The sequence below is a fragment of the Capra hircus genome, chromosome 18, assembly GCF_001704415.2.
Source record: "Capra hircus breed San Clemente chromosome 18, ASM170441v1, whole genome shotgun sequence".
Taxonomy (NCBI): domain Eukaryota; kingdom Metazoa; phylum Chordata; class Mammalia; order Artiodactyla; family Bovidae; genus Capra; species Capra hircus.
Window position 1 is genome coordinate 41,161,856 of NC_030825.1, and position 13,582 is coordinate 41,175,437.

General features: G+C 41.0%; 1 protein-coding gene across 1 annotated transcript in view; it reads left to right on the forward strand.

The window, feature by feature from the left end:
- The window catches only part of HYDIN (HYDIN, axonemal central pair apparatus protein), a 346,678-nt gene that overhangs the window by 143,838 nt on the left and 189,258 nt on the right, over positions 1 to 13,582 (forward strand). The window contains 4 exon segments of the mRNA XM_018063160.1: positions 1,031 to 1,098; positions 7,909 to 8,144; positions 10,594 to 10,694; positions 12,689 to 12,824. Of these exon segments, the coding sequence (XP_017918649.1) occupies positions 1,031 to 1,098; positions 7,909 to 8,144; positions 10,594 to 10,694; positions 12,689 to 12,824 (541 nt within the window).

The following is a 13,582-nucleotide window of genomic DNA, read 5'->3' on the forward strand; positions in this document are numbered from 1 at the left end:
GTCACTTACGTCGTGTCCAACTCTCTGCAACCCTATGGATTGTAGCCCTCCAGGCTCCTCAGTCCATGGGGTTCTCCATGCAAGAATACTGGAGTGGATTGCCATGCCCTCCTCCAGGGGATCTTCCTAACCTAGAGACTGAACCCGCATCTCTTACGTCTCTTATATCTCTTACATTGGTAGGCAGGTTCTTTACCAGTAGCATCACCTGGTGAGCCCAGTTTCCTTATTTTAAGTTCAGTTAATTAGCAACTTCAGTTCCTTCTGCTATGTTAATTACTCTTTGCCATATAACCTAGTGTATTCATAGGTTTTGGGGGTTGTTAGCACATAGACATCTTTGGGGACCATTATACTATCTACCACACCTGAAGTCAGCTAGAAGCTATGGAATCTCTGTTATTTATTTTAAGCTAGAGCATCACTCCAAGATCCAAGAGCCTTGCATGAGAGGGAAACAGAAAATCAATAGCTAAAGAGTCCCTGAAGCCCACCTATTCCCATCTTCTCTCTTCTGTGTTAGGAAAAGAACTGAGACCTGCAGAGGTAAAGTGGTTGACCAAGATCACAGCTAGTTGGTGGTAGGAACTGGGTTAAAACAGATTTATAAAAGTGTGGGCCAAGGAATGCTGGTATCATTGATAGTCCTTGATGTCTGTACCTGGATTAGACCTATAATTTTTTCTTGTCTGAGTTAATAACTTTTCACGTTGTGTATCTCATCCACATTAACATTTTGTGCCATTAGTTCAGTGATGTGTCTTCTCTGCCTCATCACTGGTAGGAATATGGTGGTAAGTTAACCATAACATCATTTGCTAAAACCCAAAGGTTTGAGAGTTGTAAAGGAATTTTAAGAACCATTGTGATTGACCATCATCTCACAGTTTCTGTGAGTCCTAGATGCTGCTGTAATTGATTAAATGCCAAATCATGGTTTTCAGTGCTCACTCTCTCCCCACTTCTTGACTGTTACCTTGAATTCACTGGGTTCTCGTTCCATTCCCTCAGTGTATATTCTTACTTCCAGAGGCTGTGTCATTGGACCTACCTTCCATTTTAATGTTCCTGCTCTGCATTTTGGTGATGTTTCCTTTGGTGAGTACTTTTCCATTTTAAATTAGATATTGAGAACAATTCCTTTTCCCTCTACGTGGGAGGGAGATTTACAAAGAATTTCTCTTACCATTTTGTGGGGGCTATAGCTAAGAGGTTCTAGAATTGTTCTTCCTCTCTAGCACTTTGGTGCCATTTCCTAGGTGAACATTTTAGCCGTGTGCTGGACACTGGTAGTTGTCAGGCCATGAGTGTCCACCCCACTTCCTGCAATAGAACAATGGAATGCTTTATGTTTCACTCCACTATCTGAACATTTTGAACACTCTTTTTATGCAAATTTTGACTTGCCACTTTGGCTACACAGCCTGTCAACAGAGATGCTCTCAAATTTAAAGTGAACTCAATGGTGGTTTAAGTCAGGTGTTTTATCACTTCAAATTGAAGACTCTTCTTTATTGTTGTATAGACTTTTTACTCACTTGCTTCCCTGACTCATTTTCTCCCATCTGAACTTCCCTAATAATACAAATGATTACAACAGTGGAAGCAAATTTACTTATTAATTGGTTCTTTCTTGTATTCCAATTGCTTCTAAGTAATAATATGAAATATGACGTTTAAACACTTTAGCAATCCTAGGGGGAGGCTTTCTTTAAGGTCCCCATTTTAAAGATAGAAGACCTGAGCACTGGAATAGTTAAATACCTCCCAAAGGTCACACAGCAGTAGCAGAATTAGTATTTCAATTGAGATCTATCTAAATCATATTTTGCCAACTTGGGTGTTGACAGTTGCACCTAGAGAAGCAAAAATTGATTCCTAGGGGTTGAGAAAACTTAGATATAACAATGGTTTGTGTCCAAAGGTCCACCCTACCCAACAGAATCTTGTTCCTTGGTATTTATTTCTCTTGTTGGAGAGAATTGAATCTAATTTAAATCATGTTTAATTAACTGATTTGATGATATGAAATTAGTTTATCACAAAGGCTCTTTTTAGGAGGTGATAATTTTTTTTTTTTAATTGAGAGACCATAGTCTGAATCTTTATTCCTTAATTATTTCCATTTTGCTCTATTGGTTTCCATTTTGACTTTTAATTCTTTTACTTCATTTCAAGTTGGCCCATCTAACTTGGGGAAAAATAGTTCTTAAGAAAAATCGTAATGCCTTTATAAATTGCTTTAACATGTGGGTGTTGTAAAAGTTTTTGAAAATTCAGAGCACATGTATTTATACAATGCTCCCACCCTGACCTATGTTATATTGGGTAAGGCACATACCGTAAGAAAGTTTACATAAATGAAGGTGAATGACTCTTCATGTAGCATGTGAAAATGGCTAGAGAGATGTTTACAAATCTGTAGGGCATATTTGAATGATAGACTCCTTTGAAGGAAAATAAAAGTGACTTACAACTTGAAGGGTAACCGTGAAGGGTAAATGACAGAGGCACAATAAGAGGCGATACAGAAGCGAGACCCTTGCGATGTGAGAGGCTAGACGATGCTACAGAGCCATGACTCAAGGCTGCCCAAGTCTGAGATCTGAGAACTTACTCTCCTGAGTCCACCTTCGAAAACCAAGTTGCCTTTTCTTTGAGTCTGGAGACGGATTCCTTAATCTTCTCTCTGTTATGACAAGAAAGGTTAACAATAGCATACTCTTTTTTCTTGCCAACAGGAAATCTAAGGCTGTTTGATTTTCATAACACTTGGGTCAGTGAATTTAAGCTACTTTTCTGTGCTTCTGGATTCTGCACTGTAATGACCACAGTTAGGAACAGTTTTGTAACAATCTTTCAAAATTATCTTGTGATAATATTTTCAAATTCCAGAATTGGAACTAGAGTCTTCATGACTCCAATACCAGGTATCATGTATTTCTCCAGGTAGATTGGCCTCCTACCACAAGGAAACATGGTTCATTGGAGAATTATTTATTTGAAGCTCTCTAATTATTACCCCACCTATGCAGGTAGGGCTTTGATGAGAGAGATAAAATAAGGCATGTTACTGGCTCAGGGATGAAAGACTAATCGAGGTGTACATTGGTAGTTCCAGATGCAAGAGAGAAAAGAACTGTTACAGAAGCCAGCCAGACATTGGAGGACTTCTTAAATTATTTCAGGATGACAGATATATTGTGTGGAGTTAAGCAAGGTCTGCAGGGATTGTAGTAGGGCTGGGTAGTACATTAGGGTAACTGAAGTTGATAATATCATCCCCTTATCGGCACTAAGGCCCATTCTTGAAGAGGCATCAGTTACAGACTAGTGGTGGAGACATGGCGTTTATTGGTTACAGATAAAGATCTAGATTTGGCATCACAGGGTCTGCTGGTACTGATGATATTAGGATAGTGTAATTACCATAAAGTAGGTAAGAGGTAATAGTACTATTGGTTGGCATCTAAAATATTTAAAGTATGGCTATAGCAAGGAGAGATAAGAAAGCCTTCCTCAGTGATCAGTGCAAAGAAATAGAGGAAAACAATAGAATGGGAAAGACTAGAGCTCTCTTGAAGAAAGTTAGAGATACCAAGGGAACGTTTCATGCAAAGATGGGCTCAATAAAAGACAGGAATGGTATGGACCTAACAGAAGCAGAAGATCTTAAGAAGAGATGGCAAGAATACACAGAAGAACTGTACAAAAAAGATCTTCATGACCCAGATAATCACGATGGTGTGATCACTCACCTAGAGCCAGACATCCTGGAATGTGAAGTCAAGTGGGCCTTGGAAAGCATCACTACGAACAAAGCTAGTGGAGGGGATGAATTCCAGTTGAGTGATTTCAAATCCTAAAAGATGATGCTGTGAAAGTGCTGCACTCAAATTGCCAGCAAATTTGGAAAACTCAGCAGTGGCCACAAGACTGGAAAAGATCAGTCTTCATTCCAATCCCAAAGAAAGGCAATGCCAAAGAATGTTCAAACTACCGCACAGTTGCACTCATCTCACATGTTAGTAAAGTAATGCTCAAAATTCTCCAAGCCAGGCTTCAACAATACATGAACTGTCAACTTCCAGATGTTCAAGCTGGCTTTAGAAAAGGCAGAAGAACCAGAGATCAAATTGCCAATATCTGCTGGATCATCAAAAAAGCAAAAGAGTTCCAAAAGAACATCTATTTCTGTTTTATTGACTATGCCAAAGCCTTTGACTGTGTAAATCACAACAAACTGTGGAAAATTCTGAAAGAGATGGGAATACCAGACCACCTGACCTGCCTCTTGAGAAATCTGTGTGCAAGTCAAGAAGCAACAGTTAGAACTGGATATGGAACAACAGACTGGTTCCAAATAGGAAAAGGAGTATGTTAAGGCTGTATATTGTCACCCTGCTTATTTAACTTATATGCAGAGTACATCATGTGAAATGCCAGGCGGGATGAAGCACAAGCTGGAATCAAGATTGCTAGGAGAAATATCAATAACCTCAGATATGCAGATGACCCCACCCTTACAGCAGAAAGAGAAAAAGAACTAAAGAGCCTCTTGATGAAAGTGAAAGAGGAGAGTGGTGAAAATGTTGCCTAAAGCTCAACATTCAGAAAACTAAGATCATGGCATGTGGTCCCATCACTCCATGGGAAATAGATGGGGAAACAGTGGAAACAGTGTCAGACTTTATTTTGGGGGGCTCCAAAATCACTGCAGATGGTGACTGCAGCCATGAAATTAAAAGACGCTTGCTCCTTGGAAGAAAAGCTATGACCAAATTAGATAGCATATTCAAAAGCAGAGACATTATTTTGCTGTAATGTCCGTCTAGTCACAAGGGTATGGTTTTTCCAGTAATCATATATGGATGTGAGAGTTGGACTATAAAGAAAGCTGAGCAATGAAGAATTGATGCTTTTGAACTGTGGTGTTGCAGAAGACTCTTGAGAGCCCCTTGGACTGCAATGAGATCTAACCAGTCCAGCCTAAAGATCAGTCCTGAGTGTTCTTTGGAAGGACTGATGCTGAAGCTGAAACTCCAATACTTTGTTCACCTGATGCGAAGAGCTGACTCATTGGAAAAGACCCTGGTGCTGGAAAAGACTGAAGGCGGGAGAAGGCAACGACAGAGGATGAGATGATTGGATGGCATTGCCTACTCAATGGAGATGAGTTTGGGTAAACTGGGAGTTGGTGATGGACAGGGAGGCCTGGCATGCTGCAGTCCATGGAGTCGCAAAGAGTCCGACATGACTGAGCGACTGAACTGAACTGCTGGAGATTGTGATGGTAGGATTGGATGCTGGATGACATATCTAATAATTAATTAGTTTGACAAACACTACAGTATTGAGAGAGTTAAATCATAGAATTTGGGTAGTGACTGTCCCTGAAGGAACACTGGGGCATTGATCCCCACTCAGATTGATCAAGGAATGAAATGGACCAAATCATCAGTGGCATGCCAGGCGATAGAGCAAATGGGGCAGGACAAGTATCTGCAAAGTCACTGTTTTTCAGGAGATACAAGAACTTGCTGAATGAGAATAAGAAAGTTGGAAGGCTCTGGGTTCTCAGTGGACTTGACCATTAGATAATTTAGACAGAGAAGTTGGGCAGAGATGTTGGGATAAATACATATAAGCATCAAAAAATACACATGGCCTAGTATGAACTAGCAGTATTTTACTCAAGGAGAAGTATTTAAGTTAACTTTAGGAAGGTGTAAAGTAGAGCATTATGGGCAAAGCTTAATTGTCGTGATCATAGGAAGTTCTTAGAAAGATTGGCAGAAGAGATTATAGTAGGCATAAGCAAAGCCTAGATTTGAGTAAGGGATCATTAGCAGTAAAGGGAAACACAACAGCAGATATCAGAAGATTAAGGATTAATATGATCTTAAGGTAGCAATAGAGAATAATATGGCAGAATGATAAGAACGAAAGTGTACAAGGTAAAGTGTGAAACTCAGTAATACCAGGTATGTTGCAAAATCTTGTTCTGTCACTCACGAGCAGAATCTTTCAACTTCATGTAGAGTCTGCTGCTTCTGAGGATCTTAGAATAGCAATCTATTGCTGAAGGTCACTGATTTCTGAAAGTTTATTTTAGCAGATTTCCACTTATGATCTCCAGCTGTCAGAACTGAAAATTTTCCTTTTGCAGCCTTGTGATCTTTTGCCCCTAGTTTCCTTAAGTTTCTTCTTCTTCGGGGCTTTCTAGGTCAGATGAAAATGCACATCTTGAATGAGAATCAAACCTCCTGAGACTGCAATCTTTTAAATCATTATTTAAGTACTGGGAGAGATATGAAGGTGTCTCTTTGAGTCTTTGAGGCATTCTGGCCAAGTGTGTTGTTAATTATTTGAAGAAAAGGCACATAGATGTTGATTTTTTAAAATGTATTAGATGTAAAGTACTTGCATTCAGATGGACAATAGAATAGTAATTCAGATTTGATGCAGCCAAAAACCTAGGAATAACATTTGTGTTAATGAATGTTTGATCTTTAATAAAGCAATATCCTCTTTTTGGGGGCTTCTACACAAGCAATACAGGTTATTACAGGTAGTTGTACAAGGAATCGTTCTAGCTAGAAGGTTTTAATTGACTTTATTCTCAGAAAAACTTACAGATTCAGGAACATAGTCTGGACAGTGGTTTGGAAAGATACATGTGAACCTTTATAGGATCCACTTCCAAATTACACCATACATTTGAAGAGTGTGTATCCTATAAATGATGAGGTAAAATAAGGAAGAATCTGTAGTTTTAAGAGTCATTTTGAAAAAGTTCAGAGAAGTCAGATGAAGCAATTATATGATTGTGAAAATGACTTTCTAGCAGTATCTCTGGAATTTCCAAGAATAATCTTTCAAGTACCCTTAATCACACAATTCTTCCATAAAATGTCTCTTCCAAGGAGGTGTGAAATTATAAGGGAGAGGTGGATGTGTTTCCTCCAGTAGTCCTAATGTGTAGACAAAGGCTCGGACAGGGAGAAGTAGATCAGTTCAAAATATCCCCAGCAGTACTGCAGCAGTTACTCCAGGAGACCAGTTGTATTTTATCACAGTAGGTTTCAACATAGAAAGAGAAGTGTTTACATCCCGTAGAAATATGCATGTTTATTCTCTTGTGGTTTTAGATCATTCTTGTTCTGAAAATGGTAGCAGATACAATGACCACCCAGGGAATCCAAAATCAGAGTTTGGTTTATTGCTTGCCAGGCAAGGAGGAGCCGCAGCTCTTAGGGAAGGAGCACGAGTCTCCCCGAACTGAATGTAGGAGGGCTAGAAATAACACTGAAAAGCAGTTTCGTCTCAGGGAGGTGAAAGCTTTGGCCAGCTCAAAAGCAGACCGTAAAGTCTCTCTCAGGAGAGGCTATTATTCGATTTTGTGTCATCCACCCTAAGAGCAAGAGCCTCAGACAAGTCTAGGATGAATTACATAATGTGTTGGCAGGCTCTGGGTCACACAGCAAGCAAAACTGCGTGGGCTTCTCCTTTCACACACCAGCAGATACAAAGAGCAAATAGACTGCTATTCTTTGGGGGAAATTGTATTTCTATGTAAAAATCAAATGCACAATGTGCTTCTAGAAGATTACTCAATGAACTGATTATAGAGACTGCCTCTGGAGAGGGGTCTGGATGATGACAGAGTGGTTTGTTTAATGTCTATTGTTACATAGTAAGTACATAATAAGTACTCATTGAATGAATGAGTGAAATGTATTTATTGGTTGTGCAACTGAAAATAATACTGGGGAGAGTTGGAAATAAATAGCAGTGGTGAACTGCCTGTCCAATTCATTTAAGAGGTTTGGCACTGAGAGGGGAGGTTGAAGTTAAAGGGAAGCTATCATAGGGCATTTATTTCTCACCTTATATTTTGTTTTCCAGGGTTTCCTCATACCTTGATATGTTCCCTCAATAATACCTCCTTGGTCCCCATGACCTTCAAACTGCGTGTCCCTGGGGATGGCGTTGGCCAGCAAAGCATTTTAAGTTGTGAGCAGTATTCAGACAACCAAAAACCATTTTGGAACAAGGATGAATTACCTGTAATAAGACCAAAAGAATTCACCATAACCCCCAGCTGCGGCACCATTCGCTCCCAGGGATTTGCTGCTATCAGGGTAAAGTGCTCAGCCTTCCAGCACATGTAGTCATACAGCTGAACTGTCAAATAGATACTGAGACCACATCTAGCGTTTGCTTTATATCCCCAGTGTCAATGAGAGGGAGTGCCTCTAATTCACATGGAAAAGTGGGTCTATTTCTACAGGGAAGTAAACTACTGTGGCAAAAGAAACCAGATACAAATAGATTGGGCCAAAGAACTGACACTGCTTCAGGAGGTTTCCATCAGTCTGAATGCATTGCCTGTGTCAGAGCAGTGGATTTTAGCAATTTCTGCTGAAATCACTGCTCTGTGCCTAATAATTCACTCATCAATACTAATATAAAAATATTTAAGGGCTCATTGATAATCAGGTCCTCCATTAGACTCAAATCATTTATGCTAGTAAGTATCCAGGTTTATGCCCCAGATGATATCCAGTTTATTCAAATTTTTAACCTGAATCTGAGCTTCCTGATGAATGTGGACATGATGTTCCCAGCAGTGCTTTAAGGTCCACAGTCTGATGCTTGGCTTATGGCCTCAGTGCCAGCAGCAGAATTGTTCCAAAGCTAACTGAGAAAGGTTCTCGCTGTCTCCCATCACTTACTTTTGCTTCTTGAAGCAGTTAGGTCTAGCAACACTGAAGGCTGCTAAATTTAAATGATTTTTTCTTTTCTGGAAAAGAAAAAAAAATGACTTCATAGCTAAGGTGATAATATTCTCTTTAGTCAGCATCTTTCAATATTTAATTCAGCTGTGAGTTTTACCCCCCCAAATTTGCTTTAAATGCTTCATAATATCTCACCATGAATTTATTCATCCTAAATCTATTCTAGGAGGTTTCAGCTTTTCTAAGGGCTTCTTCAGGGATACAGTGAGGTTTGATATCACATATTGTTGTAACTTCCCATTTGGGCTCCTATTACAAAATACCAGAGACAGGGTGGCTTATAAACATCAGAAATTTATTCTTAAAATCTGGAGGCTGGAAGTCTGAGGTCAGAGTACCAGCATGGTAGGGTTCTGGTGAAGGCCATTTTTCAGATTTCACACTGCTGATGTCTCCTGTACCCTCACCTGGTGAAGGGACGAGGGAGCTCTCTGGGGTCCCTTAGAGGGGCACTCATCCTGCTCAAGAGGGCTCCACCCTCATGACCTCATAACCTCCTAATAATCAGCATGTTGAGAAAGGATTTCAGCGTATACATTTGGGGTGGGAGGTGGGGAGATCAGCATTCAGATCAGAGCAGTTGCTAATTGTGACTTTCCCAAGGAGAGGTGCAGCTGTAATGAATGAATTTATTTTTTACAGAGTAGTGCTTAGCTTACATATTACCTACCATTCCCCGCCTTTTGTGGATCTTCTCCAGTGTAGTTCAGGAAGATTCTAGAAGACAGCATCTATCCAGCAGGTTTCTGCCAGAACCACTTCCTCTAACCAGAGCTCAGAGACAAAAGTCAGGGTTAGAGCCAGTCCAGGAATCTGGACGCTGTAGTGGTTGCTTCTCTCCAAAGCTGCCAAGTTTTCCTTCCAAATCAGCAACTCCCTCTTTGCTTTTTTTTTTCCTTTGTATTTCAGAAAGGTTTCTCCAAGCCTCAGTTTTCCCTCCTGATCTGCACTTTAACCACGTCTGTCTGGATTCAAATTTGCATCCAACAATTCCCTTTCCAACTGAAAAAATTTTAATTAGTACCTGATGCATAATTTATAGATAGAAGAGCCATAACCTATGCCAGAAGCTGTTTCTACACTTACAAGTATCCCTTCCAATACAAGTCATTTAGAGCAATTAAAAATTGTGACAAGGCTTCAAAAGCCTAAATGTCAAGTTTCACAACAATAAATACAAATATAGGGTAAAATATATTGGTCAGATACTGTCCTTGGATTAACCTTTCTTCAGAGTTTCCTATTTTCTGCTCTAATAGTGAATACAGGAGGTGGGGAGGAACGACAAGGTTTTGGTTAAAAAAAAAAAAGACTAGTTTATTTCTCACACCATTTCTATCACTGACTTGGTTATATTCATTTATTTTGCCGTAAGTGAAATCTAGCTGTAGTGTTTTATTGGTGTACTGAATTTTCAGAAGTTATATAGCCAGAGGCATAGGGAACACTTTAAATTGCAGTAATTAAAGTTTGTTTGATGTTGATGTCCTTCAGGGCCTGGTTTTCCCTCATACCAGATCTATGGTTCCTTTGATACTACCCCCTCAGAATTCAGCAGACCTATTATACCAAAAGCCATTTGTTAGACTCTAACCTGGCCTTTGAAACAACTCAGCATGCCCTGACCCTGAAACGGAACCTGTTTAACTAAAAATGTTAAATGCCATACATCCTCTAATAAAGTACTTAGAAACTACACTCATCTGTGTGGTCCTCTCCTGGCCCCCTTCTCCCCTGTGCAGGGGGAGAGCTGGCCTTTTAGAAGAGCAGCTTTTTACCTTTTTCTTTCCAGGTGACCTTATGTTCCAACACTGTGCAGAAATACGAGCTGGCCCTGGTGGTAGATGTGGAGGGCATCGGGGAGGAAGTGCTGGCGCTCCTAATTACAGCAAGGTATCACGCTCACCTGCTCTCTCTTTCCCAGTCTCCCCTAAGCCACCAGCAGTGGGCTGGCTCTCGGGAAGGAAGGCAGCACAGGAGCAAACATCCAGTTCACTGCCTCTCCTGAGAAAGGAAGAAGAATCTGATATTGGAGTGACAAGTTTTATATGAGAAAACGCACCATTGGTGGAGATATGAAGAGGGATGTGTATGTTAGGTGTTAAGTATAATAGTGCTCTTTAATGGGCCTGATTTTCCGTGTATATACTTGACAAGGTTTTATCAGGAAGAGATGAGCAGTTGCTGGTTTTTATTTTTATCTTTAAAGATAGTACTCCAGAGTTCTGCAGCAGAAAGAGTGGTGCTCATAGCCCTGCTCCAGGACATTGTCAGTAAGACTTAAAGGCAGGCTGCAAGTGGCCCCCCAAAACGTCCAGAGTCAGGTTAAGATCCTGGCTCTGACATTTGTTGACTGTGTCTCCTTCACCAAATTTACAGCCTTTCTCAGCGTAGTGTGTCACCTACTGATGCTGACCATGGTCCTAAATAAAATCATGGGCCATGCTCTTGCCAAAGGAAACAAGTGTCCAGGTCTGGGGCCTGATAGTGTGTATGAAAATACCATATGAAGGAAACAGGCAGTGTTCCAGTACCTAGAATGTAGGACCTTCGTGAATCTTAGGAAGACGCACCTCAAAGAAGGTACAGGTATGCTGGTTGGTGGGGTCATCATAACCAGCACCATTTCCTCTGTCTTGGGCTTGAGTGAAGTCAGGGGGCAGCCCTAAAATACCTTGAAGGTCAAGTTCGTGCCACAGTCTGCTTAATATTCCCTCCAGAGACTTCACTAATCATTTGTTCAAGAACAGTGGAAATAACTCTTTTTTGTTTGGTCTTCTCTATCCCAAAGCTTGACCTTTTGTCTAGGCTTGCATTTCTTTTCGATTTTTCTTTTATTCTGATACGTTCCGATGCCTTTTCCCTGCCGCTCTAAGTAGAAAATCCTGAATTTTAAAAAGGTGGGGGATGGGTTCTAGGAGGCTATCAGTTTTCTAGCATGTATACTCTGTGACCAAGTCAAATGCTATGAGTCCTGTCAGCCCCAAATGTTTCAGGTAGTAAAGGATAAGCTTTACCAAAATCACTGGGTCAACTGACAACTTCCTGTGCATCCCCAGGAAGAGCTGATGCTAATGTCAGTCCCTCGAATTATCTTCTTTCTACCTATGAGCAAAAATGGGACTCTGGAAGGGAGAGTGGCTGGCTCCAGGTTGTGCTTGGTGAGGTCAGTATCTGAACCTGGCTCTGACTGATTACACGCCAGCACTCCTCACCATGCCACTATGCTGTGAAAGTGCGGCAGGGCAGGGCAGGCCCGGGGGCTTAACAGACGCGAAATAAAACCCAGGTCGCTTAATAATAGGCCAGTCTGCACACACAGGCCTTCTATGCCTCCCTCCTCTCCCCCACAACACCCCCTTCACACTGAGCACCACTGTCACAGTGCCAGTTCTGGGTCAAGCAGCTGCCTGAGCCGCGTGGAAATTAGAATTATTACCATTATTTAGATGGTGCGAGCTGTTGCTGGTCCTCAGGGGACTCTGACTGGTCCAAAGTGTCACAGCGAGTCAGGACCCCATGCTGGTGGCACGGGCCCGTTTGTCATGGAAACGGATCCACTATCCTAAGGAACTTGTGCTTTGGGGGCTCCTTCCCAGAGACAAGGCCAAATATGAAAAACAATGGAAATGTTAGTCATTACCCTCAGAAGACAGTGTTTAAGGCGTCCTGCTTCTAGCCCTTTTTTGATTAAAAAGTGGTTATTAGGGGCTTGGAGAGAGGGATGACAGGAGAGAAGACGTGAAAATGATTAATGTAGTTATTAGAGGAAAACCGCTGTGTGACAGTGACAAATGTGTTTAGCTTGGGACTCTGTGTCCTCCATGTGTAAACAAGTGCTGCCTTCATCCTTTTGAATTCTCTAATGAGCTCCTTCCCTCGAGCAGGTGTATTGTGCCTACCCTCCACGTGGTTAATGCAGAGGTGGACTTCGGGCGTTGCTTCCTGAAGTATCCATATAAGAAAACGATCCAGCTTGTCAATGACGACAACCTCCCAGGATGCTACCGGGTCCTGCCTCAGGCGAGTTACTCTATCCATTTTCAGGGTTGCTTTTCATTCAGTTGAATTCCTTCAGTGAGAAAGAGAAGTCCTTTGAAAGAGCCGTATTCCTGACCACATGACCTATGTAATTATGATTTTTAACTGTGGGATAACCTTGAGGTGGGGTTATAAAGCCACAGCTGGATTGCCCCCTGTATGAGTGAGCAGCTGCAGGTGGAAACAGTTGTTAATTTCTGAGGGAAATTGCCTTTGATAAAGAGGGGAAAGGGTCAATTAGGCCAACATGCAGAAGTTGCACCTGCAAATTATTGCCTGTGAATTCACCATGCATGGGAAATAAGGCAGAGCTGGGAGTTTTCGTTTATGTCTACGGCTGTGACTTGAACAGAATCACTAAGATATGCTAATATAGTATTTGTAAATGAACTTTTTGTACCAGAAAGCTAGAGATACTATATGAAGGAGAAAGGAGGAACTGTTCCTTAATGTTTCATGAAATGGATCTATCCACATCCCATTATACCTATCTAGGTGGGAGACTAAGCATTTAAACACACTTGGAAAAATGATTCAAAAATATCTGTATAGACTCGAGTAAATGGAAAGTGACTAATGAGATACAGTTTACCAGGGAAGTGTTTGGATTTAAAACTCAATTCTATAAGTACAACTCTAATAAAAATTCATGCAGAAAATCAAATAGTTTTATTTGGCTACAAGTACAAAATAAAAAACCAGTGAGGTGACTCCATGGTGCAATGAATAGTGCACTGGGC